Below are 26,369 nucleotides of genomic sequence, written 5' to 3' on the forward strand. Positions count from 1 at the left end.
CTTCCTCCCCCGTCGATTCTCATCTTCTACACCTTTCCTCCCGACCCTTTTCACTCGTTTCAAACCCCCCTCTCGTTGTCCCGTTGTATCTGCCCAGTCAATTCCAAATTGTCTTCTCAAGTATTGTTATCTGATTCCACTAGCGTTTACAGTCCTGTCTTGTGTTTCTGTTCTTCTTTCGTTCTTAGATAATAAAACGTAAAAAAAAAAAAAGAGGAAGAGTTACGGGGAGCCCTCTAGACGGGTTTTACATTGGCCGTTGTCCGGCACAACTGCCCACCAGCCTTCCACTTTCTTTTCCTTCCAGGCGGGACCACCCGGCTTTCTTCAACCTTCCCCCACACTCATCTCCCTTCTTCCTTTTATTGCTTTTCTCTCTAAACAAATCTTTTTCTCTACCCAAGCATGGATCACCACGCACATGCTCGGTTCTCTAGCAGCCCCGGCTCATCTAACGGGAACGCTTCTCATCAGGCTACCCCTGAGACCAAGTTGACTTCTCTCTCTCCAGAGGAGTCTCGTGGGCTCGTTAACGGGGTACAGAAGGCTATGCAGCAGGTTGGAGGGCCACCACCATTTTCTCTTTCCAACGTTCGCACTTCTACCACCATGAGCTACGGAGGCATCCAGCCAGCTTTCCACGGCTCGGCCGTCGAGATGCCATCCCTCTTTCACCTCGGCAGTCCGGCCATTATCAGGGATCCATTTGCTTCTGGGCTCACTCGTCCTCGTGTGAACGAGCATCAGAAACTTTCCCCAACCGCGTCAGCTTTCATGCCAAGCAATGTCAAAAATGTCAATTTGTCTTCTGTTGATCAGAAGCCAAGACTCGAGAACATTGGTAAAGCTCCTCCTAAAGCGAGCTACCTCAACACCACTTCGACTACCGATATGAATGCAACCGACGATATGCATCTCAAGCAGTATCTCGATTCAGTCATCGCTAAGTCTGCTGCAGCCTTGGACTCTGGGCCAGCTCAGCAGCCGATTGGTACTCGCCGCTCATCAGTCTCTGACAGCTCCGTTGAAGAGGTTGCTGAATTTAGCACTGATGATGATATCACTCGTGCTGTTGTAATTGAAAACATTCCTCGCAAAGTTTCTCGCAAGGAGCTTGGCGAGCTCTTCAACGTGAGTAGACAGGTTCACCGCTTTGGATTATGGTTCTGACATCTGCTCAGGTTGTCCTTTTTCCGAGCCTCAAGGCTCTTCTGTTTGATGAGCTTCCTACCAACGGAAAGGTCTACCTCGGATTCACCGACATTCGTGACAGCGAAAATGCTTATGAGAGAGCTCATCAGCTGCACCCCGAGTGGTCGACTCGTTACTTTGCCACCAGCAAATTCGCTGACAAGGTTCAACCCGGCGCAGGCGCTCGGGTCTCTCAGTACGAAGGCCAAGTGATCATTACTGTTCACTTTCCTGGCGCAAGTTCCGAGTTCAATCCTGTTACGATCCATAAGCTGGTCAGTGACTTGCTTGCAAACTACGGCGATGTCCGGGTTCTTGAAAAGATGGGAACTTCACAAGACCCGCCCGTTTCTTACAGAGTAGAGTATTGTGACACCAAAGCGGCGGGCAGTGCTGTTGTAGCCCTTGACGGGTTCAAGATCGGGGTAAGCGTGGCTGCTAAGAGCAAATATTTTTGGAGTCTCAACTGACAACTATCAGGGCTGCTCCTTGGTTATTGTTCACCATGAACCAGACATTGTGCGAGCGTCTCCTCGTCGTCCAGAGCAGACTGCTCCCACCGTTGCTGGCCGCCAGGCTTCCGATCTGCGAGATGCGATGGAGCAAATGACCATCTCTCGCCGTGACCCTGGGGAGGATTGCAACCCAGAATATGGGCGCCCTGCTCCATATGCTCATCTCAGTCCAACTGGGCGCTCCACCTTGTCTCGCGAGGACTACATGGGACCGCCCTTTGCTAGGTACGGACCAGGCTTTGGAAATGCGCGCCGCGGTCCCAGCCTATATCCTGGCCCGTTTGGACCTCAACTCCACGATGAATTCCATCGAAATGAGCAGCCTATGCATGGTTGGGACCTTTACGGCCCAGGCGCGATTGGACAGGAGCGTGGGCAGTTTCGTCAACCTTATTATGGCCCAAATCCTTCAACCCCACGCCGAAACTTGCATAGAAACAGCGGTCGGCATGACATGGGTCATCATAATATCGTTGATATTGAACGGATTCGCCATGGTCTCGACGTGCGCACCACGGTGCGTTTAGCCCTGCGCCATCGAGTCGAAGCGGCCGCTAACAATGAGACAGATCATGTTGCGAAATATTCCGAATAAGATTGACCAAGTACGTGCAATGAAAGCTTCCATGACAGTCTTACTAACAGTCACAAGGCTATGCTGAAGGAGATAGTCGATGAGACTAGCTTTGGAAAATATGACTTCATGTATCTGCGTATCGGTGAGTAATTTGGTCTCACATTAGAGAGCATTCACTGGTATGGAAAAGGATGGCTGACATTCTTATAGATTTCGCCAACAACTGCAAGTAAGTTTTTGCAAACGTTCTCTAGGTGCCCAGTTGCTGAAAACCGAAAGTGTTGGCTATGCGTTTATCAATTTCGAGGACGTGAGTATTCCAGGGAAGGATTCCTAAAGTGGCTCTAGCTAACGCTTCTTCGTAGCCCTGGTTCATTATCGATGTGAGTTCAGAAACTTGTGCCTCTTTATTTATTATCACTGACATTGTGTGCCAGTTCGTCAAAGCAAGAGCCGGGCAGCGCTGGTGAGACCTGTGCCATTCCCGTGATCCATGTTTGGACCGTTGGACTAAAGTCTCTTAGGAACCGTTTCAACAGCGACAAGGTCGCCGAGGTTTCCTACGCTAGTAAGCTTCTTCTGATGATAAATATCTGCCAGATTACTTACAATGAATAGCAATTCAAGGAAAAGATTGTCTCGTCCAGAAATTCCGTAACAGCAGCGTGATGCTCGAGCATCCTTCTTTCCGTCCCAAGGTATTACAATCCTCGACCTGCTTGGTTCACCTTGATCTCGGCTCTAACTGCCTCAAGATTTTCCATACCGGTACTGGGCCATTGGCTGGCACGGAGGATACCTTCCCAGGTCCCGACAATCCTTCAAAGATGCGCCGCAGCGTCGAAAATGCCGAACATGTTGGTAGGTTGCGGAGATTAGTTTTGAACACCTCTCAATCCACTTCCTTGCTAAATAATTTGGCGCAGGCCTTTTTGCTCCGCGCGCCGGTCAACATTTTCGCGATGAGCAACGCCGCCGTCGTTCCCAGTACGACCGCGGAACTCGCCTTGCTGAATTGGAGGAAGCATACGAGCTTGGAGTAGCCGACTCTTTTGAAGACAGCCTTCGCCACCGCAAGAGCTTCCAAGAAGGTTACTACGGACGTCGGTTTGCCCGGAATGCTCCGACTTATTAGTGAAACGTCATTTTCGGCATCTAAGGGAGTGGTGATATCTCGAGCATTGTTCAACTGCCATCATCTTCATCGAGATATTACCGCTGTCTGGCTCAAGTGTTTGCCTGGAAAGTTTTCACGATCTGTTTTATCACGATTACCGAATTTCGACGACTGTATGCCTTTTACGATGTATCCACGGTTTTGTATTTGAGAGTTCCGCCAGCACCTATAGGCGGATGGGAAACAAAAGTTCAACGTTGGCGCACGATCCGAGAGCCATTGATGCCGCTTGTCAATATTTCGGCATGATACTATCAGTCATGTTTGAGCAAAAGCGGTTGGTGGCCTCGTCAAGTTTGACGCGCTACTGCGGGATTGGGAGGAGTAATGGTCCAGTTGAATATGTGGACAGTGTTGGAGCAGCGGTCTGCTCATGATCATGGTGGCGGATGTCATTCTCTCATCACTGTCTTTTCATGTCGGCAGGGGCTTGCTTCTCTCTTTCTTTTCATCTTCATTGCTTCTTCCCCCTGTCTTATTCGCGAAACTGGCTTGAGAATTTTGCTTTTCCCCCCAAATTTTGCACACTCTAGCTCTGACACTGAAACTTGCTGATTGCCCTTTTTTTATAACTTCTTGCACCTATCTGCAAAGCAGCTTATCTCAATGCGTGGTCTTTGACATGGACGCGTTAAGGTGGCCGCCTGCAGAACTTAGCTAGCTTATCACCATCTTAGCCAGAAATTTGCTTGCATATTAGCTTGATTATTATTAAAATTTATTTCTGGTGCAATTTTTCTGTTACCACTGAAGTGAAAACGTGTCTGATTAGCTGGTTAGCTAATAGTGTTTTTGGGAGGGCTGAATCAGAGCGCGTAGTTGTATGTTTGTCTCATCGCCCTACCGCCGGACAAGAAACTAATGCTGACTCGAATGTAAAGAACGAGCCTCTTTAAGCCACTGCGCTCCTTTCGCTTACTTATCCTACAGCACTTCTTTCCGCCATCCGCGGTTAGCGGTTCCTCAAAATTTATCCGATGGGCGATCCTCAGTCAAGCTAAGCTACTGAACCAGTTCAAAACTCTCGAGACTCGCAAAGGTTCACCTTTTTCGAATTATCGACCATTTCCATAACACCTTTGACATCTTTGCATTTAATGTCTCAATTCTAATCTTTATTCACTTATCACTCGTCTTCTTGTTTTCGCTCTTCTAACTTGGCATACAATTAACAAGCCAAACTGCAATTCACAGTACAAGACAGATCCTTACGTAGTAAAGCAGATACAACAAGGACCCAATAACCAATGGCTACCGCGCAAATCCAAACTCTAGCCAACAAAGAATCGCAAATATCCGACCTGCAAACAATTTCCAAACTATTCCATCTTATTTTCCATCGAAACAAGAACCAGCATCGACTGACAAAATGGTGGCGATGGTTCGCCATGCTCCGCCGGTCTACAGATCGGCTTCTCCTTGAGCTTGAACATGTCAAATCGACTCCTTCTTTTGCTGAAGAAGCCGAGGCCCTGGCGCAGAGAGCAGGCGCTCGCGTAGAGTATATCTCTGAGGTTTTGGTGCCCAGATGTCATCTGTATGTTTTATTTTATTTTATTTTTATTTTCTTTTTCTATTTGGATTTGTTGTTTTATGTTTATTATCAGATTTACCTCCCGGATAGTATCACGTACATTTTACCGTCTCACTTTGGAACTTGGTTCTTTCTTGTAAATGCCCATTGGCCTGCTTCTCTTTTTTTTTTTTTTATATCGAGGATTTTTCCTTCTTGAATCCCCCTTCTTGTTGAATTTGTTTTTCCATTTCATATAATTGTGTTGCGGCTACTCCAAATACCTCTTCATCCATTTATGCCTATCCCCTCTCCCAACAACGGGACATTTATCACTGCATATATCTGCTTTTTACAATCTATAACAACTCCACGGTGTCTACATTGCCCGGTCTTCTCCATTTGTTCTTCTGTTCGGCATTCGAAGCAAATTCTACAATGATACGAAGAAAGACTAACGTGTCAATTCCAAGTGCATTCAAAAACCTCACCAGCGACAATCAATTCGCGCCTCTCGGTCTCGTGCTCATGGCAAATCTAAGTCGACTAGACAGCATTCTTGGCCGATATTACGCGCGCAAAAACACACACTTGCCACGGCGGTACTATGAGTTTCACGAGCAAAAGTTAGCAGAGGACATGGCTCGAGCTGCGGTGCTTGCTACAACTCCTCAGGGAGGCATGTTAGCGGGCGAGTCAAGAAAGAAAAATAAAAAAGAAGGAAGAGGAGGAGGAGGTGGGGCCGAAACCGCGAACTCTGTTCCCATGAGCTCAGCAGCAGCATTTCCCGAGGGCGGAGAAGAAGACGACATTGGAGAAGCTGTTTCACGAGATGCGGTCTTTGACGATGATGATCTTGATGTTGCTGCCGATGCCGATATGGACATGAATCAAGACGCTGCGGAAGTGGAACTAAAACAGGCGTCCGCGGATGATGGAAGATTACCGGGAACGAGCCCGAATGTAACAGAATCACTAGGCTTCAACTCTGATTCAGATGCTCAGGAACAGCCAGCGCCACCAGGTACTGATGTTCTTTCAGAAGACAAGTCTTCTGGTGCTGGGCAAGCCTCCAAAAAGGCATCAGGGTTGAAGAAAAAGAGGACAGGTGATGACTCGACGAGTATTCAGAAAAAGAAGAATAAAAAGGATGGGAGACAATTCGGGGAGGGTCTTTCTACTGTCGCAGCAGCGAGGCCGGAAAAGACTGAGAGGGAGACGTCAAATGTTAGACCTATGCCCAAGGAATTCAAGGAAGGTCTCAAGAAGAAATCGACGAGCGAAGACAAAGACAAGAAAAAGAAGAAAAAGTCGAAAAACGCCATTGATGATCTTTTTGCTGGACTGGGGTAAATAACTTGACAGTCTGTTTTTATTCATTAAAGCCTTCTTTGATCTCTCAAACTACCAAGTGGTTGCATCTCCGCACGACCACATAGCCTTGGGCTGCCATTACCCGCTCTATGGAATGATATTCGAACAGGAATGAGCATTTCCAGGAAAAGGGTAAAAAAAATGGCATCCATTTGAGTCTATACTACTAGCCAGCCAAGCCATGCTGCTCGCATCGCTCGATTGGCTCTTCTCAAATCTGAGATCTACTTCTAATTTGACCAGAAGAGCAGACTGCCGCAGAGAATATTGATCAGAATATGGTTTGCAATACTCCACGCCATTGCATACAGATACTTTGGCGAGAAAACAGTCCAGATAAAAAGATGCGTGCGTAAAGCGGCGCACGCAACCATGACTGAAAGGAGACTTATTGTGGTAAACATCGAAAGAAGGGCAATATGGGACGACCATATTGCTTTCTTACCATCGGATGGCTCGCTTTCTCTCCCTGGAAAACCTCCGCGCTGGATCGGGGCTGCGCTTCGACCAGCTCTTGCCGCGGCATGGGAACGCAATAGCAGGATACCTGCCGACATCCACCATATTGGTCCCGTCCAGTTGCTTACAAAAGTGAGCACTCCGACACCTACGATATTGTACCCGCTGACCCCGTTATAGGCATTAGAGAGATCGACGGAAGAAATGGCATTTGTGCCACCGAATGCAAAGAAAGAGACGTATTGGAAGAGTAAGGAGGTGATCGTTATTTCAAAGGGTGATAGTTCAAGCGAGTCTAGGAGGTTTATTTGGCTTTCAAAGACTAGGAAAAGTGGGATGTTGGTGACTCGCGACTGCGTTATAAGGAAGAGGGTTATAAGGTCGTGGAAGACTTGGCCAGCCGCTGTTCTCAGATCGTAAGAGTCAGACCTTAATTCTTTTGAGATAAATTAAGGCTATATACTCACAGTTTGTGTAATTTTTGATATTCATGGTCCTTGCGCTTCGTTCATATAAAGCGGTATATAGAATTGAGAGCCCGACCCCAAGAAAGACGCTTCGAGCCTGAGTGACTAGCGAGCTGTTGTGCAACTTCGACAAAAGGTCTACTCTGATTCCAGAGAGGAGCTCGGGCGCATCGGCTTCGGTGAAAGAAAGTTTAAACATAAAGGCTGCGAAGCACAGCGTAATTGCCATGATAGAGCGCAGCCGAGCAGGAAGCCTTTGATATGCCCTCCGCAAGAGCCGCCTCATAAGGTCAAGATAAGTCAGGAAGACAGCTGACCAGAGCAAATAATTATGCTTGGAGATTTCTCGCACAATGTCTGGTTCGCCTGCATATTTCTGACCAGTTTGATTCCATCGTCGGGTAATCCTGAGGCCGCCAAGAACAACCAATGCTGAGAGTGCTGATGCGGTCGTGCCTCGAGAACAACGAAGCCTGAACAGCTATCAGTATTCACGTAATACTGGTATTAGAATTCTCCTGCATCTTACCTTTGGAAAAATAGGTAGGCCATCCATGCAGAGGAAGTCCAGTACCAAAAATGCTGCTCCTCTTCAACGTAGCTGCTTGCAAACATCATAATGCCATATCCCAGGCAGATTGCCGAAAATCCAATGCTGAAAGTGACAGAATTTAAAAGCAGTGGTAAGCAGGCATAGGCGGCTAATCCAGCGGCAACAGCTGCCAGCGCAATCCCTATGCTCAGTGCTGTGAGGTTGTAGTTACTTGCAGTCCCGCTTAGCATGTTTTGTGCCCTATGACAGAACTATAGTCTGTCAGTCAACGATCTGGCGGTAGAACTTGACACAATGCGATTACGTACTTTCAAGAGAGCATCAATTGCTGCCTCAGAGCCACTCTGAGGACTGCCTGGCTGTATTTGCGTCAAATCCGAGGCACGTTTCCAAAGACAGGCAAGTTCCTCAACATCCGAGCTAGCAGTCGAACAGCTTATTGGCGTAGAGGGCTCATCCAGCGAAGTGCCATATGTTGCTTCTGCTATTCTTCGAAGCTGCAAAGCATTCCGTTGCAGAAGTTGAATTGAGTCCGCAGCTACAAGGATCAGCCAGCGTCACGTCATCAGACTTTAACTTGATAGGATCGAGATCAAACCTTTCCAAAAGCCCAAAAACTGGCGAATGAACACTCCAAGGTTGTTTTTTGGGACTGGAATTCCTAAAAGTCCAGCCAAAGTTGGGGCAACGTCAGATTGCTCAACCGTCGTATAGTATTGAAGGTCGTCAGAGGACCCGTCCACGGGGCAAAGTACACCTTCTGTGATGTTTCTCAGCTTAGGAGAAATGAACACCAGGGCTGGAGACGTTTCGCCCGGGCTTGATCCACCGTGGTTCCCTGCATCGTTCATGCCGTGATCTCCACAGAGTACGAGGCACACAGATTCAAGATGTTTCTCCGTCTCTATTGCTTCATAGATGGTCTGTACAATGGAGTCCATCTCTCTCTGCTTCGGAATCATATTCGGACTACCCCGAGTTATTAGCTTTACATACTCGTCTGTGTTTTGCTCGCTCTTAGCAATATCCACCTTCTAGGGCCGGCCTTGTGTCCGATATGATCAAGTCCGAGATAGTGCATGACCATTGCATTCCAATCATCGTTGCGCAGCTCATCTGGAATATGTCTTGTTACATTATTATCCACTTCCGTGAAATCCTGACTCCAAATCTTTCTCAGCAATTCAATTCGCAGAAATGCATGTCAAAAAAGAGCGGATTGAACCAACCGAAACAAAGAAACTGGTGGTCCCATCAGAGCGTCCAAATGTATCAGGAAACAGCTTGAGCCAGGTATCATCGCCGTACATGACTTGAATACCATTACCCTTGGCTTTCATTTGGGCGAGCCATGTGTCCTGGTGGGCTAATGTAGACGTCGTATCAGACTCGGCAAAGTTGAGTATCACGTCCAGGAATGATGGTACTGATCCCGTGGTTATTGCCTTAACCCTAGGCATCGTAATTGTTGGAGAGGTAGCATGGGCTGTAAATGGAATGGCAGCCCCCGAAGATATTAGGCTACAAACTTCCACCTTAGCAAGCACTTTCTTGACACTGCAAGAGAATAGAGCTCACCTCTGCGTAAACTGGAAGCCTGATGGATGGGAATATACAAAGTCACTACAAAGTCAGTTTCAAGAGGTCGAAGCATGGCTGTTTTCTGCCGCAGAATCTGCTTTACCTTCTCAACGCATCTACAACCATGAAGATGATTTTGTCAAACGGAGCTTCCGGCGGCGCGCCATAGTCGTCATCCTCAAACGTCGCAAGGCCTTGCAGAAACGGCTTATAAGGAAAAAAACCTATAGCAAATACCAAGATGGCAATTGGAATGATTACATTGGCCAAGCTCAATTGTACACGCATGGTTGGCCGGACAGGAATATGAAGCCGGAGACGACACTTTGAACAAGCATGTGTCTCTCTTCCTGGGAGGCCTAACTATGTCTAAGATTTCTGCTTAGGCCAAAACAAACGTCGGTCACATTCAAGAATCTTATGAGACGAATAAAATATTTTGCCATCTAGTTGGAATTGACTTGATGCAAGTTGTCTCGCCGTGTCCTTTCATACCAGCTAAACTTGTTGCCAAGGGACTCTCTCTATGGCCGAAATGACGGAGCTCAAAAGGGACCGAATGGCCCCCCTAAACCTTTTCTGGCCAATCCAACTTGACCGCCTGGTTTTTCTGCCCATATTGACCGCCTTCGCCTCAAATTTCTGCAACAAATTGGGTCAACGAAAGTATCGCGAAAGCCTTATGTACACTGGAACAATTCTTCTCAAATTCAAATGCACAACAGACATGTTGAAAACCTGCGCCGACAGCAAGACGAGAAGAGATTAAACTCTTTTTTTTTTATTTTCAAAATCACTTCAAGCCAGAAAATCTTTAATGCAACATTTTGAATACACAACTCCAAGCTGCTTGGAATTTGATCATCCCCAAGTCTCAAAATTTCGTCCATCTGCTGACATTGCCCATTTGTTATACGTTGATACAAGGCGGTTATATGACATATTAAAAGACTGGATAGTATCCGTGTTCAAGTAACGTGGTTGATGCCTTTCCGCCAAGCCATGCAAGATTCGCCAAACGCCAAAATGAAATCAAACACCCGTTTACCGTCTCTGCTTTTTCTGCTTCTTAGAGACTTTGTGTGTGTTAAAGGTCATCGAAGAGTGAGGCTTGCCCCGGCGTTTCTTATGCGCGCGACCGGGGAGTTTGTGCTTTTTGCTCGAAGAGGACTTGGAAACGTTTTCGCCGTCGACGTCCATGCCTAAATATATGAACTTACGTGTCAGCCAGTAGTCCAAATTCGCAAGCAGAAAAGGTTCCCTCTATCTTTCGAAGCCGCTCGCATCTGTTAAGTGTGTAAAGTGTATTGGGTAGACAAAAGAGGTTTATAGTGCCCTTCTTTGCGAAACAAATTCTTCAACCGCTTCGCAAGCTTCCAGGCGGTTCACAAATGTCCATACTCCTGACTTCATGAAGTACTATATTCCAGTATCCTCACAAATGTAGCTTGATGAAAGAAGAGCGATGGAGGCGTCAAGGAAATTGCAGGAGGCACAAACCTTCATTTTCTTCCGGCTTGGACGCATCGTCTTGCGTTTGAGGTTCTGCTACGGCATCTAGTTCTGTGTAAGCCTCCATGAATCAGACAGACTATTCAATCGCCACCTACCCTTCTCTTCTGTCTCCATTTTCGCGTCCCCGCCATCAGTAGGCTTTGGCTTAGATGCAAGCTCTAACAATTTCGCTGACAGCCTTTCCGTCCGCGCATCCTCTCTAGGCCCAAAAACGTTTGATCGGAGCTTGGACTTGTTGTTCTTATTCTGGCTGGATCGAAGACCTTTAGCCATTTTGAATGTGACTACCGCGACGTCTTTTGAGATCTTGAGGTAAATCGACTGTATCACAAAGTATTATTGAATAAATATTGTAGATCAAATGAAGTTGATGGAGGGTCTGGACTGGCGCAGAAAAGAATGACGGGTGTAAGCGAAAGCGACGAGATGCCTTTCCCGAAGCCAAAATCCACCCTATGAATTTACTCTATAATAGTCCCCCACAACGCAAAGACACCCCCGTCATGCGTCGACAATTTCCGAACCTCTTCCCCTTCACTGGCGTCTCTTGAATTGAGGGAACCTTGCCCTACCAGCGAATAACTATAGCGTCAGGGAGGGGTAGTCGTACCCCGTTCATTCAACCCCTCAAAGTTGCAGGCGTCAATCACCCGCATCATCCAGGGCGGGCTCTAATCATCGGCGATTCCGTGCTTGTTTTTGACCGCTCAAGTTACCTCTTGCACGTCACCCGTGGTGATCACAGAATCGTTGTTTCCTCCATGACCTCGCGACTATGCGAATATCTTTCACAACCACCTGACTGACCAAAGAAGACTCCATTACTGTTCAACTTGGATAGAGACGGAAGGGCTGCCGTTGTGCAAGCACCATGGCTACCATGGCTACTCCGCAGCGGATGAACGTGCAGGCTCCGACAGCGAAGATCAAGACGCTTTTAAACAATCAGCTCAAGAATATTCTGAAGGCGGAGAATCTAAAATGCTCGGGTGTAAAGGCTCAGATGCAGGCTCGAATCATTACTCGTATGTCCCAACAGCAGTCCTGTCCACATTTGCCATAGAGCGAGCGATTGCTTCTACTCTCACGCTAGATCTGGCTTGCTAACGCTCATTTTTGGGAGGCAGAGCTTGAAGAATATGCGCGCAAGGGAAATTATGGAGCGTTTGAGAGATTACAGCACCTCATCTACAACCCGGACTCTCCTGCTCGATTCAGTTTGCCTCCCGTTGGTTCGCCAGCAGGCGCAGCATACTCGCCCATGCTGGGCGCAGGTAGCCCGATTGGCATGCCTCCTCAGTTGCATCGCGGTCCAATATATCCTTCGCCCGGTGGCCATGCCCCTGCGCGCTTGGCGTTCCGAGAAAGCCCATTCTACATTATCTCGGAGCCACTAACCCATATCATTGATTTCCCGGGTATGGTACATGTCTCCATGTCTCAAAGCATCTATGAGCTAACCAGATGACATAGTTATGCCAAACAATCGTCATACATTGCATGCGAAAGTAATCTTTTCGCCTACTGTATGCGAAAGGCTTCGAGCGGATGCGAACTTGCGCGTCATGGTCTATTGTGCCGGCGAATCTCCACTATCGCCATATACAAAGTTGGACATCGGTTTCCCCCACCAAATGGAGATCAAAGTCAACCAGGACGAGGTCCGCGCCAACCTCAGGGGTCTGAAAAATAAGCCCGGTTCTACACGGCCAGCAGATATCACAGATCTCCTTCGGAAAATACCAAATTACGAAAATTCAGTAATGGTCACATATGCTCTCACCCATAAGGTATGTTTGACACCTCAGGCGAGTGGCTTTTTTTTTTTTTTTCAGAAATCTGCACCCACGCAATGTTTAAGTTGTGGGGAAGCTTACACTCCTCAACAGAAATTCTCCATGGTTATCAATCTCGTCAAAAAGCAGCCAGTCGAGGAGCTGGTTAAGAAACTTGCTTCAGGGAACGTCATATCAAAGGAACGAGTTATCAGGGAGAGTAAGTAACGTAGACATTTTCGCAAAATGGCCCCATGCTAAATCATTTAATTGTAGTGGTTACTAAGGCAGACGATCCCGATATTGTTACAACATCTACCGTGATGTCGTTGAAATGTCCGTTATCGACTCTTCGGATGGAACTGCCATGTCGCTCGACCGTGTGTACGCACAATCAGTGTTTTGACGCAACTTCTTTTCTGCAACTCCAAGAGCAGGCGCCGACGTGGACTTGCCCGCTTTGCAACAAGACTGTGCTCTTTGAGTCTCTTGCAGTTGATCAGTGCGTATAGACGAATATTACATATGGAATTTTCTGCTAACTTGCGCAGATACGTCAAAGAGATATTGGCAAAGACTTCGAAATCCGTTGAACAAGTCACCATCGAACCCTCGGGAATGTGGTCGTTGAGTGCCAAACCGTCGCCCTCGCCTCGGCAGAATGGCAGCAAATATGGCACTGCGGCTGCTGCTGCTGATGATGATGACGACTTGGTAGAGATTAAAGATGCTCGTGTTTCATCAGTCAAAAATGAGTCGACTCCCGTACCTCCCATAATGTCTCGGACGCCGCCACTATCATCTCGCGAGCCTTCGGCCGCTTCTGCTCCGCCTCCTCAAGCAAAGCGCAAGATAGACGATGTTATTGATTTAACCGGTAGTGACGATGAAGAGGAGCCTCCACGTGGTCCCAAGCGGCAGGCTATTCATGCCACACCTCGCGGCATAGCCGAATTGCGCAATGGTGGTTATCATGAGAGTAGTGGACATGCTCGACCAAATGGAACCGGTTTCGTTATACATGGTACCTCGAACACTAACACCCCGGATCCCTTTTGGCAGTAATCAAGATGGCTCGCCCTCTCTGTTTGAAGCTTCACTCGAGAAGAACAATCCTCTTCGATAATGGCCTCATTCCGTTTTCTGCGACTCCAATCTGGAGATTGGCTCAGTACAATCTACGTCCCCTAATACTTAGATTGCCTCTTTTGCAAGGATGATATCTCTCTTCTACTTTCCCTGTGTTTTTTTGTTTCCAATTATGGAAGGGCGATATCTGGTGTTATGGTATCAGGAGTTCAGACCTCAAAGTTCTCACGTTGTGGGTGTCGGGTGATCTATCATCTCGGTTGCCAAGGTGTTGTGGATGGTTTTTCGAAAGAATTGTTGCATCATCTCAGCCTTCTGTCTTATGCATGCATCATCACCCAATTATAGTGATGTACATTACGTCTGTATTTGCATAGCAAATTCGGTCCATACTTTTAAATTTCTCTATATTGTTTTACGGTACCGGAGTTGTGATATATTGCGCAAGTGGTTTTGTGATTTACCGTATCATCTGTCAAAGCTTCCCTAATAAACCAGCTCGATACGGAAGATAGTAGTGGGTGAGTTCCGGGAAAGCCCAAAACGACAAGAATACCAAACAACAAGGAGTATCATCTCTCCGTTACCTTTGAATCTACCTGTACTTTGCCGTTGAAATTATTAATGTTAATTGCTTGATATCCGGTCTAAATCCCATCAATTTCCTTGACGGGTTTTGCCGTATCTTGGGAAACGAAACCCCGTCATTACGCTTCTACTATCGGGAACCTTCATGCACGCCATATCGTTGACGTTTTAAACCGGCCAGCCATAAGATTTCCCTTTGCTATTCTATTCATAGGATAATTCTCTCTACTCTGACTTCTCTTACGTCTTCCCAATGTCGATCGACTCTGTCCGTCCCGCTATCACGAGCGGCGGCACCGGCTCTCTCTCCTCCGACCTACAGCAGACATACCTAAGCTCGTCATGTTTTGATTTCCTCCTGATCGAGCTCGTGCCCATGGCATACCGGCTCGCTGTGGACGTATCTACATCCAGTGCGGTCGCGGCAGGGTTAAATCCCGAGGAAGTACTTGATGAGGAAGAACGGCGCGAGGCAGCGTTTTATAAGCTTGATCTTTTGGGATACAGAGTCGGACAAGGACTCGTGGAAAGGTATGGGTATATTTGGCTCCTTTGTGGGATAAATCCGCGCTGGCTGCAAGGTTCTGGGAAATCAAGCAGTCAAGGGCGTCCTATTCGTTCTTTGGCTCTGTAGAGCCCTGTGTCTCCGTCGTTGCGTGTTTGGAGCACGACCAATATGTGCCCAAGCTTGCAAAAGGGGAAAATACCCTCACCTTCAAGTTCTAAGGTCACAAATCAAATTATTTGGGCTGGCAAGGGCGTTGTGCTAATCATACTTTACTTGCCACACATATAGGTTTTCTCGCGACAGGCCTCGATTCACGGATGGTCTAGATGCAATTAAATTCCTCTGCAAAGATCTCTGGACGCTCGTATTTCGGAAACAGATTGATAATCTCAAGACAAATCATCGAGTACGTTTAGTCATTTCTACACGCCGCTCTTTCTTTCTGGAGCTTTCACAAATCGGAACAGTAATGGGTTGACCCATTTTCTGTGCATGCCCTTGATTTTGAATGCACAAATCAGCCCACATCACCCTTCTCGCGTTATTTCTCTCTCGATCAAAGATCAATGACGAGGGCGCGTCGTTTATCGTTGGGCAATAATTTCTTCATCCTTTTTTTTTGCTTTTTTTTTCTTCGCCTCTGGTTATTGAAACCCACAATCATGACAGACAGCCTGCTGATTCGTTAATAGGGTGTCTACGTTTTAACAGATAATTCGTTCCGGCCATTTTCACGCATGAGTATGGAAAGTGGAGGGCTCGCGTTACAGCGAGCGCAACCGGTACGTATGCCACTTTGACCGACCTTGTTTGATCCACAGCGATCCACTTTTGCTTTCGTCATCTCAATGGCTGAGCAATCGGGCCACTGTTTATCCCAGCTCCCATCTTGGTAGCTGCATGAGCGATGGCACGGGCCGATAACCCTGGTCCTTTCATCAATAGCGAGATTCTGAACGTCGACTCTAATGCGCGTTTATTCTTCTAGTTCCTATGGTTCCCCTGCGGTCTTATCCGAGGGGCCCTGTCCAGCATGAACATCAATGCAACTGTCCAGGCAGAAACGTCAGAGTTGCCAGGTGCTACATTTCAGATCAAGACCGTTGTCAACGCGAAATCATAATCATCTCTTATTTTCAGATCATGTCGCCGGACAAGAAGCGCATTGGTTATAGGGATACTACATATCTTCTTTACAATCAACAAGAGCATTGGGTGGCGCTGGTGTTATTCTGCTATGGCGTAAGGATTCTTTTCAGGTCATATCATCGTATGTTTGAAATCAGATCATCATCGGGCTATGTAGCACAGAACAAGCTCGGTTCAGTTATTTTGAAACTCTCATTTCCGGCGTTAATATTCGCGTAAAACTACCTAACCTATGCATATTGATGAAATACCTAGTCGAGGTATTATAAGAAAAAGAGGAATAGAAAAAAAGGAAATCGATCGAGGACTTTCGTTTTCGTTTTGATGCTCCTCACAGCCTGTCAACAAATACCATGTTATCAGCCAGCAGCCCCAAAGCAAGCTATTGGTGTCGTAATTTGATGTGCTAATAATGCAATGGGAAAGAATGAAATATGGGACATCTGGGCAGACAAGTTGGGAAGAAAAGAAGCGGCGGGGAATTGAACAATGGTAATGAAAAAGGAAAAGGGTTAATCACTTTGGTGGAGGGTTCTTGACGAATTCAACGCCCTTCTCGATGTTGCCCTTCAAGCCCTTGATGGCAACTTCGAGCAGTTTCCTCTCGTAGTCGTTGATGTTTGCGAGGACGTTGTTGGCCTTGACAACTCCAGATGGCTATATTCAAGTCAGCGTGCTTCGTTCCATAGGTATAAATGCATTTTCATTAAAAAACATACGCCGAGCTCAACAGGTACCGAGAAGAAGTCAACTCCGACCTCCTTTGCAATCTCTTCGCCGCCTTCGACACCGGGGAGATAGACAAATGAAGGCTCGACTAAGCCCTTTTCACCGCTGACGGCCTTGAGAACCTTCTCGGCGAACCTAGAATTGGTAAAATGAGCATCCCACACAATAGGATATAGTGCAGAAGAATAAATTACCGGAAGCCTGCATAGGCCATAGACAACGTAGCAGAGCCACCTCCGTTCTTTGCTTTGACGACCTCGTCTCCGCCGAATTGAATACCTATTGTAGGTTTCATAGGTCAGCAGTTTTTTCTTCTAGTAGTCCATTCGCAGCGTTCGTGTGGCTTACGGTTCACGATCGCGTCAAGCTTGGCCTCTGGGACGTTGAAACTCGGCTGGGCTTGGCTAAAGAGAGGCACAATGGTCTCGCCAGAGTGACCGCCAACAACAGGTATCGTGGTGGCCGAGGGCACCTTCTGGCCGGTAAATTCTTGAGCAAAAGTTTCGGCGCGGACAATGTCCAGCGTTGTTACACCGAAAAGGCGCTTGGGGTCAAGCACGCCGGCATTTCGGAAGACCTCAGCAGCCACGGGCACGGTCGAGTTCACGGGGTTTGAAATGATAAGAGTGTAGGCTTTCGGGCAGTATTCTGAGATGCCCTTTGCAAGATCTCGGACGATTCCGGCGTTGACTTTGAAAAGGTCGTCACGGGTCATACCGGGTTTCCCTAAGAGAAGAGATTAGCCGCAGTAATTACCAAACAGCATGAATCCCAACGAGAAGGAGCTTACGGGGGACACCAGCGGGGATCACCACAATATCGGCGCCAGTCAAGGCGTGTCTTAAGCCGTCATCGGCGGGAAGGAATCCGGTCACGGTCTGAAGACTCAGTGTAAGTATAGGCTGGAGTTGGAAATCCGACGTAGATTTCAGGACAACGTACAGCGGTAGTTGAAATGTGAGAAATGTCGGCAGCGACACCGGGAGTGTTGACAACATCGTACAGCGCCAACTCGTCAATGAGGGGACTGGTCTTGAGAAGAAGAGAGAGGGGCTAGAGATGTAAGACGATATCAGTAAACACTGCATATGATTTGGGGGAAAGTCCCTCGGTGCAGAGGATAGAAGTCAACAAAGGAATACGAACCTGGCCAATGCCACCAGCGGCACCAAGGACAACTAAACAGGGCAAATCAGTACACAGAGTCCATCTCACGAAGTCGCAGCTTTTCAAGGGCTCTACCCACCAGCCTTAACCATTGTGAAGTTTTGGAGGAAGAGGGGAAAGAAAAATAAAAGGGTCCAACAAAGAAGATTGCAGGTCAAAGTGGGGCGAAGAGGGAATGTCGTGTCGCAATAAACACTTCTAGTCTTCCTTTGCAATCCTGACAAAACGCGATGCGAAAAGAGGAAAAGGATCAGAAGCACCCTGGATATGAGGTCTAAATATATCAAAGAAGACGGGAAGGAGGAATGAAGAGAGGGGTTCGGCGGCAACGATTAGAGCAAAGAGGAGGGGAATTGCGTTCCGTCTCGGCAGTGGTTCTTTATAGGATTGTTGAGATGCGTTCTGGCAGAGGGAAATTCCCTAAAGTGGTAGAGTGGTAGGCAAAGATGTACCGAGCTCACAGAAAAATGTCACCACCCAAGGGGTGAGGAATCATCCCAGTCGAGGACCAAATGCTACCTATTACGCTTACCGTGATTGCTTATTCCCTCGTGCCGGAGACAGTGGCCGAGAGGGACCCTTCGGCTGTGTGGCCTGCCCCTCGCTTTCCGAGGGCGTTTAGTACCCGTGGGAAAGGGGTCCAAGTTACGGTCGGGAGGGGAGAGGAGGCAAAGAGGCAAAAGCTGAGTTTCTTTCGATGGTGATGGAGGAGCACTTTCACAGTCGTCATGGGCTTCAAAACAACCCCAGATTATGCCAAATTCAACCCTGGATAGCCTTACCCCAGATATTTGGCGTATTGGACCCGAAAACCATAAAGCTCTGTTCCTCAGTGGTTCGCGCTCTGTGTTGGAGATGACACTTGCCGGGTCTTTTCGGAAGGCCTGCCTCAGGCACTGGTCAGCCTTCCGATCTGCCTCGGTTCTCTCGTCTTTGCCCGACATCAACCGACCCCTATCCTACCCAACAATACAAAAACATATTCAGCCTGCAACACGAAACGTAAATGACGATAAATTATAGGAGTGTTGTAACCGTAAGGGATGGTCTCAATTTAATCTAGACTGTAGCTGCGGGAAAGCGACGATTGATTTCGGACGTTGATTCAGCGAGCGCCGACCTTTGAAAACGGGAGAATCATTTGTCTCCACAAAGGACCCCGGGCACGAACATGACAACATGACACTCGGACACCTTTGTGATAGCAAGTAGCAGCGGACGCGAGAGGTAGATGGTTCAAATTTTATGCTTGTGATTGATAGATGATGAATACCGACATCTCTCACAGAGAACGTCGGGTCTAACATACACTCTTTTTCTTCCCCCGCCTACTTATTCGACCTCATAATTTAAGCAGACTCCTCGGTCTTCTTGGCCTTAGCACCACGGGGCTTGCTCTCAGCAGCGTCCTTCTTGGGGCGCTGGCTCAGCTTGATGGCGCTGGCACGGGCAATAGCCTCAGCACGGATGTCGGGGCGGTAGCTGTTCTTGGAGGTGATGTTGGCAATGGCCTTGTAGGTCCTACACACATATGCTTCAGCAATTGTCCCAATAACCATCGCACATGGCGTGGATTTCCAGTCACTCACTTGCGGTTGGAGGTGTTGGGGCCAATGGTGCTGGTGCTGTAGCTGGCAGCAGGTGTGTTGACCTTCTTCGCGTTCTTGGTGGTGACGACGACACCGCCCTTCTCAGCGGGCTGGACACCGACAGCCTATATCATATAAAATGACCCCATCAGCATCTTTCTATGGCGCATTGAACTTCAACGACCGTATTGTCTGCAATTCGATGTGTTCCATCTGTGCTTAGATTTCGGTATTCGAATCTCGTACCTTCTCGTTGACGAAGCCGTTGTACTACATGAAGTGATATGTCAGCCATCGCGCCCATCGCCACCGTATAGCAATTTCCGACGAACCTTCCGAGACTGCTTGTTCACCGGGTTGAGAGGGTCCCGGGAGAGCTGGATGCCTCCATTGCCCCTGCGCTTGAACAGGAAGGAGTTGTTCTGGCCTGCAATCTACAGTGAGCCGTTATTCCTCCCTAGACAGTGCGCCGAAGCCAAAATAGCGCATTGAACATACGGGTGATTTCCCAGATGAGGTCGGAGGATACGTTAGTCATTTTGTCGGCTTTTTTGATTGATCGTCAGCGTCAAGAGCGGCGTCGATGTGGAATTCTCTCCAAATTCGCGTGTATTTCGATAATATTGATTGTGCGCTGTCCGGGTAAACCCTCGGCAAGAGCCGCACCCGAACTCGTCACTTCTTACCAGGACATGGAGAGGCAGGGGGGCCAGTACCGTAGTAGAGCCCGCTCGAAGCTGAGAGGTACATTGGTACTTTCTCGTCTGGGGTCCTTTACCTTCGCAGTGCTTGAGCTCATCCTTGACGAAAGTGGATAAGCCTCACTTGGCGGAACACGTCCCGCCCGAATTCCGGTTAGTTACCCTGATTGCGGCCCATGCTCTGCCTGGATGCTTCACGAGGGCTGGGGGGAACGTCAGCGAGCCTTATGAGAGACTGCCTACGTTACTGGACTGTTTGATGGGCTCAAAAGAAGGGCACCGAAAAACAAATTATTCCCTGATCATGGTTCGATCCAGAGAATAACTCTCCTCTGTCACTTTTATCAAATATCTCAAAGACGAGGGGAAACCCTTGAGACCCTAGAAACCACGCGGTCGAGCCGATTGCTCGCATTATTGCTTTTTGTTATCCTTTTGATCCAGGGTTTTCGGCCTGAGAGTGCCGACTTCTGCGCACTCCTGAAGATCAATCAGAAAGCGCATCCACTGCTGTCTTTGCCTGCATCAGCCAGAACTATGAGTTACATTCTTTATTCGCTATCCTTAACTTTCCTCATTGTTGCAACAGGTGAGTGGACAGGGTGACCACAGGACCGCCCGTTGTTACATTTATGCATGTGTCTGATCTGAATCTTTTGTTGAACAGTCCTTTGGTTTACCCGTCAACGATGGGTCCACCTTGTACCCGTTCCAGGCTACATTTATGAACGCTTGCCAAGCACCTTTGCGGGAGACATAGAGGCAGGGTTCAGCTCCAACGCATTCGATCTATCAAGTAACCTTGCAGCTGGAGACTCTCGTGCAGGTCTAGATGCCGCGAGCAAGCGAGAAATACGGAAGATCATGAAGAAGCGCAAAGTGAATTTTGATGAAGCCAGGCGAATCTTCACGGAGCAGAGCTTTGCAAAGAACAACATTGGGCCGGACGGGCGACCCAGGGATCCGAAATTTGTCTCGTTCTCGTAGCGTTGTTGGTCTTGCAATGAGCCGCTGTCTTAGTTTTACGTCATTCTCTTCCTCTATAAGCGCATCTTTTCTTTCTTGGGTTCTCTTGTTGCATAGTCGTCGATTCATCTATTTTGGGTCGGTGTTTAGGGTGGAACGAACAGCGTCTATTCACTAGCTGCGACGGGAAGGTTGGGGTGTCAGGGTTTTGCATATTGTCTTAGACACGGCGTGGTTTTGGATGAGATCAGGGCGAGTGAATATTGTTCTACATTTCCCTCCCAACTCCGGCCATTTTATGCTATTAATACAAACATTATTCATTCAAGATTGCATCATCCCTTTTTATGCAACGCCACGATCGTCTTCACGATGTGAGTGATAAAGCGGCTTGGCCTTCTGAGATGAACACGGCGAGCATATAGGTCCCCCGTCACTCTGCTCCCGGATGCCGGCAGCGATAAAGGCTCACCTAGTGGTTTTGCGTGCATGTTATGCGCACAATGCAACCTAAACCTCAACTTAATCGGGCAAATAATACATTGGGCGGTCAACCTGACTAAGGATTTCAACCACCTCTACCATAACCTGGCGGCCGGAAGCCAGCAGGAAGTCCAGGCGGCACGGGTGCTCCCATTGGTGGAGCAAACCCAGGAGGAGGCGCAAATCCAGCTGGCGGGGCTCCCATCATGGGTGGCGGTGCAGCTTGAGGGGCCTGAAAGCCCGCAGTTGGTGGTGTACCAAATCCAGGGGGCATGAAACCTTGCGGCCCACCATAGCCAGCCTGAGAAGGGGGTGGCCGGGCAGGTAGACCTTGCGGTGGTGTTGGAAGTTGAGGAATCGATGGTGGCCGAGGCGGAGGGACCGACTGAAAGCCTCCAGGCACGCTTGGACTGCGACCATTTACGAATCCTGCTGCCACCGGAGGCGGGCCAGACACGGCGCCAGCGCCTCCATCTAGCATTGCTGGTGGAGCAGTAACTGGAGGAGCTGCAAAAAGCTGAGGAGGCAGCTGCGATACTTGAGGCGTAACATTGTGCTTTTGTGCTTGCCTAGCGAGCTCTCTCTCTGCTGCGTCTCCATGACGCTCTCCCTTTCCGTCTTTCTTATACGCATACTGAACCGAGATTTCCTTGTTCATCAAATACTGCCTGTCCATGTTTGTGATGGCATCATCCGATGCCTCGAAGTTTGAGAACGAAACGAAACCGTAGCCCTTCGAGAGATTGGCTTCGTCGCGCGCAACCTGTTATCAAGTTAGCACATTCCCCAAAAAGATAGGATATTCGGCAAAGACTCGCCTTCGGTGCGGAAATTAGGCTTCCAAATCGGCTGAAGGTATCGTATAGTATCCTCTCATCAACCATTGGATCTAGGTTTCCAACGAACAACTCCGCGCCCACTTCAACGGGCTTTTGCTTGTCCGCAGATGCCTTATTCACCCTTATGGGTTTTCCGTAAAGGCGCACCTGATTCATGATCCGTGCTGCATACTCGGCATCCTCTTCGCTGATGAATTCCACGAAGCCATATCCTTGATGCGTCTGGGTAACTCGGTCTTTCGGAAGATGAACATTGACGATGCGACCAGCCTGGAGCATCAACTCCCAGACTAGGCTATCTGTGACTCTTTCGTCGAGGTTTCCTATGTAGACAGTAGCCTCTTTGTCCTGTTCCCTGGAATTGAAACCATGTTAGAAGCTGCCGCAGAAAACCCATCACGTGCAGAGCGGTAGGAATTTGTCCTTACCAATGCCTTCCGCCAGACATGCTGCGCGGAGTTGCGTCGAGGGCAAACTCTCTCCCCGGCTTCTCTTAATAAGACAATAGAGGATTCCAAAGCAACGCGCAACAGTGCCCGAATTCCACAAGTGACAAAGCGGTAAGTTCAATTAGAAGTTCCTGCTAGATACCTGAAAGCAAGCGCGCATCTTGACGGTTGATCGGCGCTAGTACGCATTTGTTTCTAGCGAGCTGCGGCTCAATGCCTCCGGAGCCTCCCATTGATTATGTAATCCATTTATCGAATTGACCAGAGGACTTTTGAAGATTTGGAAGTCGGGCAAATCAGGAGTTGCATTTAGAGAACAGCGAACAATAATCCTTGGTGAGACTCTCTTATGCGCTTTTCATGGTGATCAAGTGTCTTATATTGTCTGTCGAACAGTTATCTCTATCAATCCGTCAAAATGCAACTGTCCGAGGAATCCAAGGTGAGCAAATACGACAAGCACTCTATCTGTGAAAGTGAGCACTGACCCTGTATAGGAGCGTATTGGCAAGCTCATTGAGGCCAGCCGTGTCGCAATCCACTAGTACGTGTGAGACTATATTTTCTATCAAAGACGACAAGACTGACGATACCAGCGGCTACCTTCCCTTGATTGTCTACCTTGGTATATATCTCCATCGCTCCGCAGAGGATATGGCGACAGTATTCGCTAACACGGATGTTGATACAGGCTACATTAACAGCGAGCCTCGACCGGCGCTCATCAGGTACATTCAATAAAATTGGGATCTGATGAAGCAGGAATATTCCAATTTGGATGCTAATTGCCAAGCAGATTATTCTCTCCTCTTGCCTAAACACAATGCGTATCCAAAGAGAATCTCCAAGTTGATGCGCAACGCTGAGAGGGTAATCGCGGACCCTCAAGGATGGAGGCGGCGCACTGGACTTGACGGACTCAAGATGGACTTTGGAAGGTCCATGGACAGAGTGCCCCTGGAATTATAGGTAGTAGGTATTATTTGGGGCTGTCCGGCAAACAGGGATGCATCCAAATCATTCACCGTACAAAGGTGTTCTCCATGTAACATTAGTGAATTTTTTTCTTCAAAGCGAAATCTTTTCTCACCATGCACATAAATAAATAAAATAAACTGGACCTGGCTTGATCGGAAATGCAACCCTGCGTTTGTTCCTGTAAACATTTAATCAATATTCCCGTTGACAAGGTGCACTGTTCTGACATCATCGTCAACAAGTCCCTAACCCGTAACGAAACCCGAAAGCCCAACACCGCAGCGGTGCCCAGTTTTTCCCAACGGCAACAAACAACCGCCAGGAATGAGCGCCCGAGATGGTCGCACCGACCCAGTGTCCGAGACGGTAGCAGGACTTACAGCCGGTGTTATCTCGACACTAGTCTCTCATCCATTCGACCTAGTCAAGACAAGATTGCAAGGTGAGCTATTCCACTGCGGTTATCGATTTGCGGCGAGGGATCTGGTGGGCTAATCTGGAGAACTTCCGCCGTACAGTCGATCGCGTACGTACTTCCGGGTTAGGCCAGACAGCCCACATCATAAAGGACATTGTGCGGCATGAGGGGAGTGGCAAAGCATTCTATCGAGGGCTGACGCCGAACATTGTGGGCAATGCCGCCAGTTGGGGTCTTTATTTTCTCTGGTGCGTTCACGGGAAATGATTCGAACAAATCATGGCTACTGTCATGCACCGTCAAACACCAAAATTGAGCTTGAACCAAAGACTGATTGTCGGTTCGCGTTCTCTCTCTCCAGGTACGGTCAGATCAAAAATGCATTGCTGCAAACCCATGGCGGAGGTGCAACGCAGGGTCTCTCGTTTGCAGACTATTTTCTAGCCTCAACAACAGCAGGTAAGAAATTGTTTTCCCTGCTCAGCTACTACGCTGGGTTATTTGAATTTTATATTTCAAAAAAAATTCATCAAAAGGCAGTGCTCTTGCCCTTCAACATCTCATCAACAGAAGCACCTTGAGTCTCACAAAGCTGACTATTCTAAACTTGCAGGCGCTCTCACTGCACTATGCACCAACCCAATCTGGGTTGTCAAAACACGAATGCTTTCCACAGGATCGCGCGCACCGGGAGCCTATCAGAGCATGAGCGAAGGCGTGAAGATTATTTTCCAGAGAGAAGGAGTGCGTGGCTTCTACCGCGGCTTGGTTCCGGCATTGTTCGGCGTTTCTCATGGCGGTGTTCAATTCATGGCATATGAGAAGCTCAAGATTTATAGAGCGGATATGAAGCTTCAAAGGGGGCAAAGTACTCTGAATCAAGGCAACAAGAGCATTTCGAGCAGCCCATCGCCTCTAAGCAATCTCGATTTTTTCTTCATATCGGCTCTCTCAAAAGCCATTGCGGGTAGCGTTACTTATCCATACCAAGTTTTGCGCGCAAGGCTGCAAATGTACGACGCAGGCACGACGTACAGTTCTGTTACCGATGCGATTCGGCAGATATGGCGCAACGAAGGTGTGCGTGGATACTACAAGGGGTGAGTGCGTCTTTATTCCTTGTTTCTTTATCCTTCTTGCTCTGTATTTTCTTGGTTTTCTTCCTTGAATCAGAGTTTCGGGCATTCGGAGAACACATCACTAACGCACGTCAATTTGACAAGTCTTGCACCAAATATCATTCGCGTCTTACCATCTACTTGCGTGACTTTCCTTGTGTACGAAAATACTCGAATATATTGGCGGGATCATTTCAGTGGCGGCAGCAGCACCACCGTCGACAAGCAATGAGAGCGACCATAGTTCAATGCAGACAGTCATATTTGACTAAATCTGGCGTCAGTGGGTACTGGAATGAGCATTGCCTCACATTTCGATTACCAACCGATCACGGCATCTCTTTATTTCTCTAAAAACGGCGTTTAATGGGACTGTAGATCACATTAGATATTCGAAATCTTTCGGCCCAACTCCAAAGGCGTTTCTAGCGTGTATAATATTAAATATTCTTCTCACAAATAAAAGAGCCCCCGGCTTCTTTCAGAATTGCTGATAAGTCAGCTATCAATCTTTCCGATCTTCATATTCGGCTTACAAAGCCATACTTCTTTGTAACTTGCGAACTTCTCATAGACAGTTCGCTGTAATTTGTACTGCTCGACTCATAGTATTTGCATTGTAACAATGAGACTTTGCGCAACCAATTGATAATGCACTGAATTTCCAGAAGGGTGCCGAGCTGATTAAAGCACCCTAGAAGGTGAAATTAAAGAGTTTTTCGCGAGTTCTAGCTTTGATGTTGGACTTTCTGCTTTCACGGATGCAATCATACGCAGCAAATTACCAAGCTGAACCATAGGGCCAGCAGATGATCACAAGGCTGCTCAGGCGTAAGATATATTCGTAAAATATACAGTCATGTCGTCCGTTGGTCATTGCTCATCAACCAGGTTGCTCATC

General features: G+C 47.9%; 12 protein-coding genes across 12 annotated transcripts; 7 read left to right on the forward strand and 5 right to left on the reverse strand.

Annotated features, from left to right (window-relative positions):
* Positions 1-405: 405 nt before the first annotated feature.
* L228DRAFT_269651 (hypothetical protein) lies at positions 406-3,418 on the forward strand (the record flags this gene model as incomplete). Its single annotated transcript, XM_018335300.1, has 13 exons — positions 406-1,131; positions 1,182-1,616; positions 1,672-2,223; positions 2,276-2,311; positions 2,359-2,425; positions 2,494-2,512; positions 2,563-2,593; positions 2,649-2,666; positions 2,721-2,749; positions 2,808-2,851; positions 2,902-2,981; positions 3,039-3,144; positions 3,210-3,418. 13 exons carry the CDS (start codon positions 406-408, stop codon positions 3,416-3,418), a joined length of 2,352 nt encoding a protein of 783 aa, XP_018186818.1.
* Positions 3,419-4,495: 1,077 nt separating this feature from the next.
* On the forward strand, positions 4,496-6,521 carry L228DRAFT_284319 (hypothetical protein). The gene is made up of 2 exons (XM_018336213.1): positions 4,496-4,997; positions 5,447-6,521. The coding sequence occupies exons 1-2, from the start codon at positions 4,708-4,710 to the stop codon at positions 6,324-6,326; spliced, it is 1,170 nt and encodes a 389-aa protein (XP_018186819.1). The 5' UTR covers positions 4,496-4,707; the 3' UTR covers positions 6,327-6,521.
* A 20-nt stretch (positions 6,522-6,541) lies between these two features.
* On the reverse strand, positions 6,542-9,695 carry L228DRAFT_262300 (alkaline phosphatase-like protein; the record flags this gene model as incomplete). Its single annotated transcript, XM_018334405.1, has 8 exons — positions 6,542-7,209; positions 7,274-7,746; positions 7,803-8,077; positions 8,135-8,364; positions 8,425-8,795; positions 8,858-8,997; positions 9,056-9,383; positions 9,511-9,695. The coding sequence occupies 8 exons, from the start codon at positions 9,693-9,695 to the stop codon at positions 6,578-6,580; spliced, it is 2,634 nt and encodes an 877-aa protein (XP_018186820.1). The 3' UTR covers positions 6,542-6,577.
* Positions 9,696-10,209: 514 nt separating this feature from the next.
* Positions 10,210-11,289, reverse strand: L228DRAFT_249055 (hypothetical protein). Its single transcript, XM_018333004.1, has 3 exons — positions 11,018-11,289; positions 10,908-10,964; positions 10,210-10,609 (listed from the first exon to the last, which is right to left on the reverse strand). Exons 1-3 carry the CDS (start codon positions 11,193-11,195, stop codon positions 10,452-10,454), a joined length of 393 nt encoding a protein of 130 aa, XP_018186821.1. The 5' UTR covers positions 11,196-11,289; the 3' UTR covers positions 10,210-10,451.
* Positions 11,290-11,404: 115 nt separating this feature from the next.
* Positions 11,405-14,175, forward strand: L228DRAFT_262302 (hypothetical protein). Its single transcript, XM_018334406.1, has 6 exons — positions 11,405-11,947; positions 12,050-12,340; positions 12,396-12,712; positions 12,812-12,917; positions 12,974-13,199; positions 13,249-14,175. The coding sequence occupies exons 1-6, from the start codon at positions 11,794-11,796 to the stop codon at positions 13,760-13,762; spliced, it is 1,608 nt and encodes a 535-aa protein (XP_018186822.1). The 5' UTR covers positions 11,405-11,793; the 3' UTR covers positions 13,763-14,175.
* Positions 14,176-14,316: 141 nt separating this feature from the next.
* L228DRAFT_249057 (BET3 family protein) lies at positions 14,317-16,310 on the forward strand. Its single transcript, XM_018333005.1, has 4 exons — positions 14,317-14,905; positions 15,171-15,288; positions 15,575-15,664; positions 15,871-16,310. The coding sequence occupies exons 1-4, from the start codon at positions 14,628-14,630 to the stop codon at positions 16,003-16,005; spliced, it is 621 nt and encodes a 206-aa protein (XP_018186823.1). The 5' UTR covers positions 14,317-14,627; the 3' UTR covers positions 16,006-16,310.
* A 237-nt stretch (positions 16,311-16,547) lies between these two features.
* Positions 16,548-18,019, reverse strand: L228DRAFT_240136 (malate dehydrogenase, NAD-dependent; the record flags this gene model as incomplete). Its single annotated transcript, XM_018331212.1, has 8 exons — positions 16,548-16,688; positions 16,751-16,895; positions 16,955-17,039; positions 17,109-17,486; positions 17,551-17,638; positions 17,703-17,813; positions 17,907-17,938; positions 18,007-18,019. The coding sequence occupies 8 exons, from the start codon at positions 18,017-18,019 to the stop codon at positions 16,548-16,550; spliced, it is 993 nt and encodes a 330-aa protein (XP_018186824.1).
* A 942-nt stretch (positions 18,020-18,961) lies between these two features.
* On the reverse strand, positions 18,962-20,126 carry L228DRAFT_249063 (ribosomal protein L28e). The gene is made up of 5 exons (XM_018333006.1): positions 20,015-20,126; positions 19,849-19,943; positions 19,763-19,786; positions 19,517-19,641; positions 18,962-19,448 (listed from the first exon to the last, which is right to left on the reverse strand). The coding sequence occupies exons 1-5, from the start codon at positions 20,052-20,054 to the stop codon at positions 19,277-19,279; spliced, it is 456 nt and encodes a 151-aa protein (XP_018186825.1). The 5' UTR covers positions 20,055-20,126; the 3' UTR covers positions 18,962-19,276.
* Positions 20,127-20,424: 298 nt separating this feature from the next.
* Positions 20,425-21,505, forward strand: L228DRAFT_249064 (hypothetical protein). Its single transcript, XM_018333007.1, has 2 exons — positions 20,425-20,806; positions 20,885-21,505. Exons 1-2 carry the CDS (start codon positions 20,755-20,757, stop codon positions 21,202-21,204), a joined length of 372 nt encoding a protein of 123 aa, XP_018186826.1. The 5' UTR covers positions 20,425-20,754; the 3' UTR covers positions 21,205-21,505.
* On the reverse strand, positions 21,337-23,093 carry L228DRAFT_262306 (RNA-binding domain-containing protein). The gene is made up of 3 exons (XM_018334407.1): positions 22,934-23,093; positions 22,485-22,860; positions 21,337-22,429 (listed from the first exon to the last, which is right to left on the reverse strand). Exons 1-3 carry the CDS (start codon positions 22,951-22,953, stop codon positions 21,752-21,754), a joined length of 1,074 nt encoding a protein of 357 aa, XP_018186827.1. The 5' UTR covers positions 22,954-23,093; the 3' UTR covers positions 21,337-21,751.
* Positions 23,094-23,239: 146 nt separating this feature from the next.
* Positions 23,240-24,091, forward strand: L228DRAFT_249066 (Tom7-domain-containing protein). The gene is made up of 6 exons (XM_018333008.1): positions 23,240-23,290; positions 23,351-23,396; positions 23,452-23,498; positions 23,551-23,579; positions 23,646-23,682; positions 23,751-24,091. Exons 2-6 carry the CDS (start codon positions 23,373-23,375, stop codon positions 23,770-23,772), a joined length of 159 nt encoding a protein of 52 aa, XP_018186828.1. The 5' UTR covers positions 23,240-23,290; positions 23,351-23,372; the 3' UTR covers positions 23,773-24,091.
* Positions 24,092-24,218: 127 nt separating this feature from the next.
* Positions 24,219-25,904, forward strand: L228DRAFT_231871 (mitochondrial carrier). The gene is made up of 5 exons (XM_018330578.1): positions 24,219-24,374; positions 24,451-24,598; positions 24,712-24,809; positions 24,964-25,450; positions 25,574-25,904. The coding sequence occupies exons 1-5, from the start codon at positions 24,257-24,259 to the stop codon at positions 25,698-25,700; spliced, it is 978 nt and encodes a 325-aa protein (XP_018186829.1). The 5' UTR covers positions 24,219-24,256; the 3' UTR covers positions 25,701-25,904.
* The last annotated feature ends 465 nt before the right edge of the window (positions 25,905-26,369 follow it).

This window comes from Xylona heveae (assembly GCF_001619985.1).
Source record: "Xylona heveae TC161 unplaced genomic scaffold L228scaffold_8, whole genome shotgun sequence".
Taxonomy (NCBI): domain Eukaryota; kingdom Fungi; phylum Ascomycota; class Xylonomycetes; order Xylonales; family Xylonaceae; genus Xylona; species Xylona heveae.

What these genes read in the sequence shown, in the direction of transcription:
- L228DRAFT_284319 (XM_018336213.1), top strand. Translation starts at nt 4,708, where the DNA reads ATGGCTACCGCGCAAATCCAAACTCTAGCCAACAAAGAATCGCAAATA. An exon ending in TTGGTGCCCAGATGTCATCT is followed by an intron (nt 4,998 to 5,446) that starts GTATGTTTTATT and finishes GTCAATTCCAAG; the next exon opens with TGCATTCAAAAACCTCACCA.
- L228DRAFT_249055 (XM_018333004.1), bottom strand. Translation starts at nt 11,195, where the DNA reads ATGGCTAAAGGTCTTCGATCCAGCCAGAATAAGAACAACAAGTCCAAG. An exon ending in AATGGAGACAGAAGAGAAGG is followed by an intron (nt 10,965 to 11,017) that starts GTAGGTGGCGAT and finishes ACACAGAACTAG; the next exon opens with ATGCCGTAGCAGAACCTCAA. An exon ending in CAAGCCGGAAGAAAATGAAG is followed by an intron (nt 10,610 to 10,907) that starts GTTTGTGCCTCC and finishes TCATATATTTAG; the next exon opens with GCATGGACGTCGACGGCGAA.
- L228DRAFT_262302 (XM_018334406.1), top strand. Translation starts at nt 11,794, where the DNA reads ATGGCTACCATGGCTACTCCGCAGCGGATGAACGTGCAGGCTCCGACA. An exon ending in CATATGCTCTCACCCATAAG is followed by an intron (nt 12,713 to 12,811) that starts GTATGTTTGACA and finishes ACTCCTCAACAG; the next exon opens with AAATTCTCCATGGTTATCAA. An exon ending in GAGTCTCTTGCAGTTGATCA is followed by an intron (nt 13,200 to 13,248) that starts GTGCGTATAGAC and finishes TAACTTGCGCAG; the next exon opens with ATACGTCAAAGAGATATTGG.
- L228DRAFT_249057 (XM_018333005.1), top strand. Translation starts at nt 14,628, where the DNA reads ATGTCGATCGACTCTGTCCGTCCCGCTATCACGAGCGGCGGCACCGGC. An exon ending in GGACAAGGACTCGTGGAAAG is followed by an intron (nt 14,906 to 15,170) that starts GTATGGGTATAT and finishes CCACACATATAG; the next exon opens with GTTTTCTCGCGACAGGCCTC. An exon ending in CGTTACAGCGAGCGCAACCG is followed by an intron (nt 15,665 to 15,870) that starts GTACGTATGCCA and finishes TTATTCTTCTAG; the next exon opens with TTCCTATGGTTCCCCTGCGG.
- L228DRAFT_249063 (XM_018333006.1), bottom strand. Translation starts at nt 20,054, where the DNA reads ATGACTAACGTATCCTCCGACCTCATCTGGGAAATCACCC. An exon ending in TGAACAAGCAGTCTCGGAAG is followed by an intron (nt 19,787 to 19,848) that starts GTTCGTCGGAAA and finishes CACTTCATGTAG; the next exon opens with TACAACGGCTTCGTCAACGA. An exon ending in ACGGCTTCGTCAACGAGAAG is followed by an intron (nt 19,642 to 19,762) that starts GTACGAGATTCG and finishes TATATGATATAG; the next exon opens with GCTGTCGGTGTCCAGCCCGC.
- L228DRAFT_249064 (XM_018333007.1), top strand. Translation starts at nt 20,755, where the DNA reads ATGAGTTACATTCTTTATTCGCTATCCTTAACTTTCCTCATTGTTGCA. An exon ending in TTTCCTCATTGTTGCAACAG is followed by an intron (nt 20,807 to 20,884) that starts GTGAGTGGACAG and finishes TTTGTTGAACAG; the next exon opens with TCCTTTGGTTTACCCGTCAA.
- L228DRAFT_262306 (XM_018334407.1), bottom strand. Translation starts at nt 22,953, where the DNA reads ATGTCTGGCGGAAGGCATTG. An exon ending in ATGTCTGGCGGAAGGCATTG is followed by an intron (nt 22,861 to 22,933) that starts GTAAGGACAAAT and finishes TTTCAATTCCAG; the next exon opens with GGAACAGGACAAAGAGGCTA. An exon ending in GCCTAATTTCCGCACCGAAG is followed by an intron (nt 22,430 to 22,484) that starts GCGAGTCTTTGC and finishes ACTTGATAACAG; the next exon opens with GTTGCGCGCGACGAAGCCAA.
- L228DRAFT_249066 (XM_018333008.1), top strand. Translation starts at nt 23,373, where the DNA reads ATGCAACTGTCCGAGGAATCCAAG. An exon ending in TCCCTTGATTGTCTACCTTG is followed by an intron (nt 23,580 to 23,645) that starts GTATATATCTCC and finishes ATGTTGATACAG; the next exon opens with GCTACATTAACAGCGAGCCT. An exon ending in CCTCGACCGGCGCTCATCAG is followed by an intron (nt 23,683 to 23,750) that starts GTACATTCAATA and finishes ATTGCCAAGCAG; the next exon opens with ATTATTCTCTCCTCTTGCCT.
- L228DRAFT_231871 (XM_018330578.1), top strand. Translation starts at nt 24,257, where the DNA reads ATGAGCGCCCGAGATGGTCGCACCGACCCAGTGTCCGAGACGGTAGCA. An exon ending in AGTCAAGACAAGATTGCAAG is followed by an intron (nt 24,375 to 24,450) that starts GTGAGCTATTCC and finishes TCCGCCGTACAG; the next exon opens with TCGATCGCGTACGTACTTCC. An exon ending in TGGGGTCTTTATTTTCTCTG is followed by an intron (nt 24,599 to 24,711) that starts GTGCGTTCACGG and finishes CTCTCTCTCCAG; the next exon opens with GTACGGTCAGATCAAAAATG.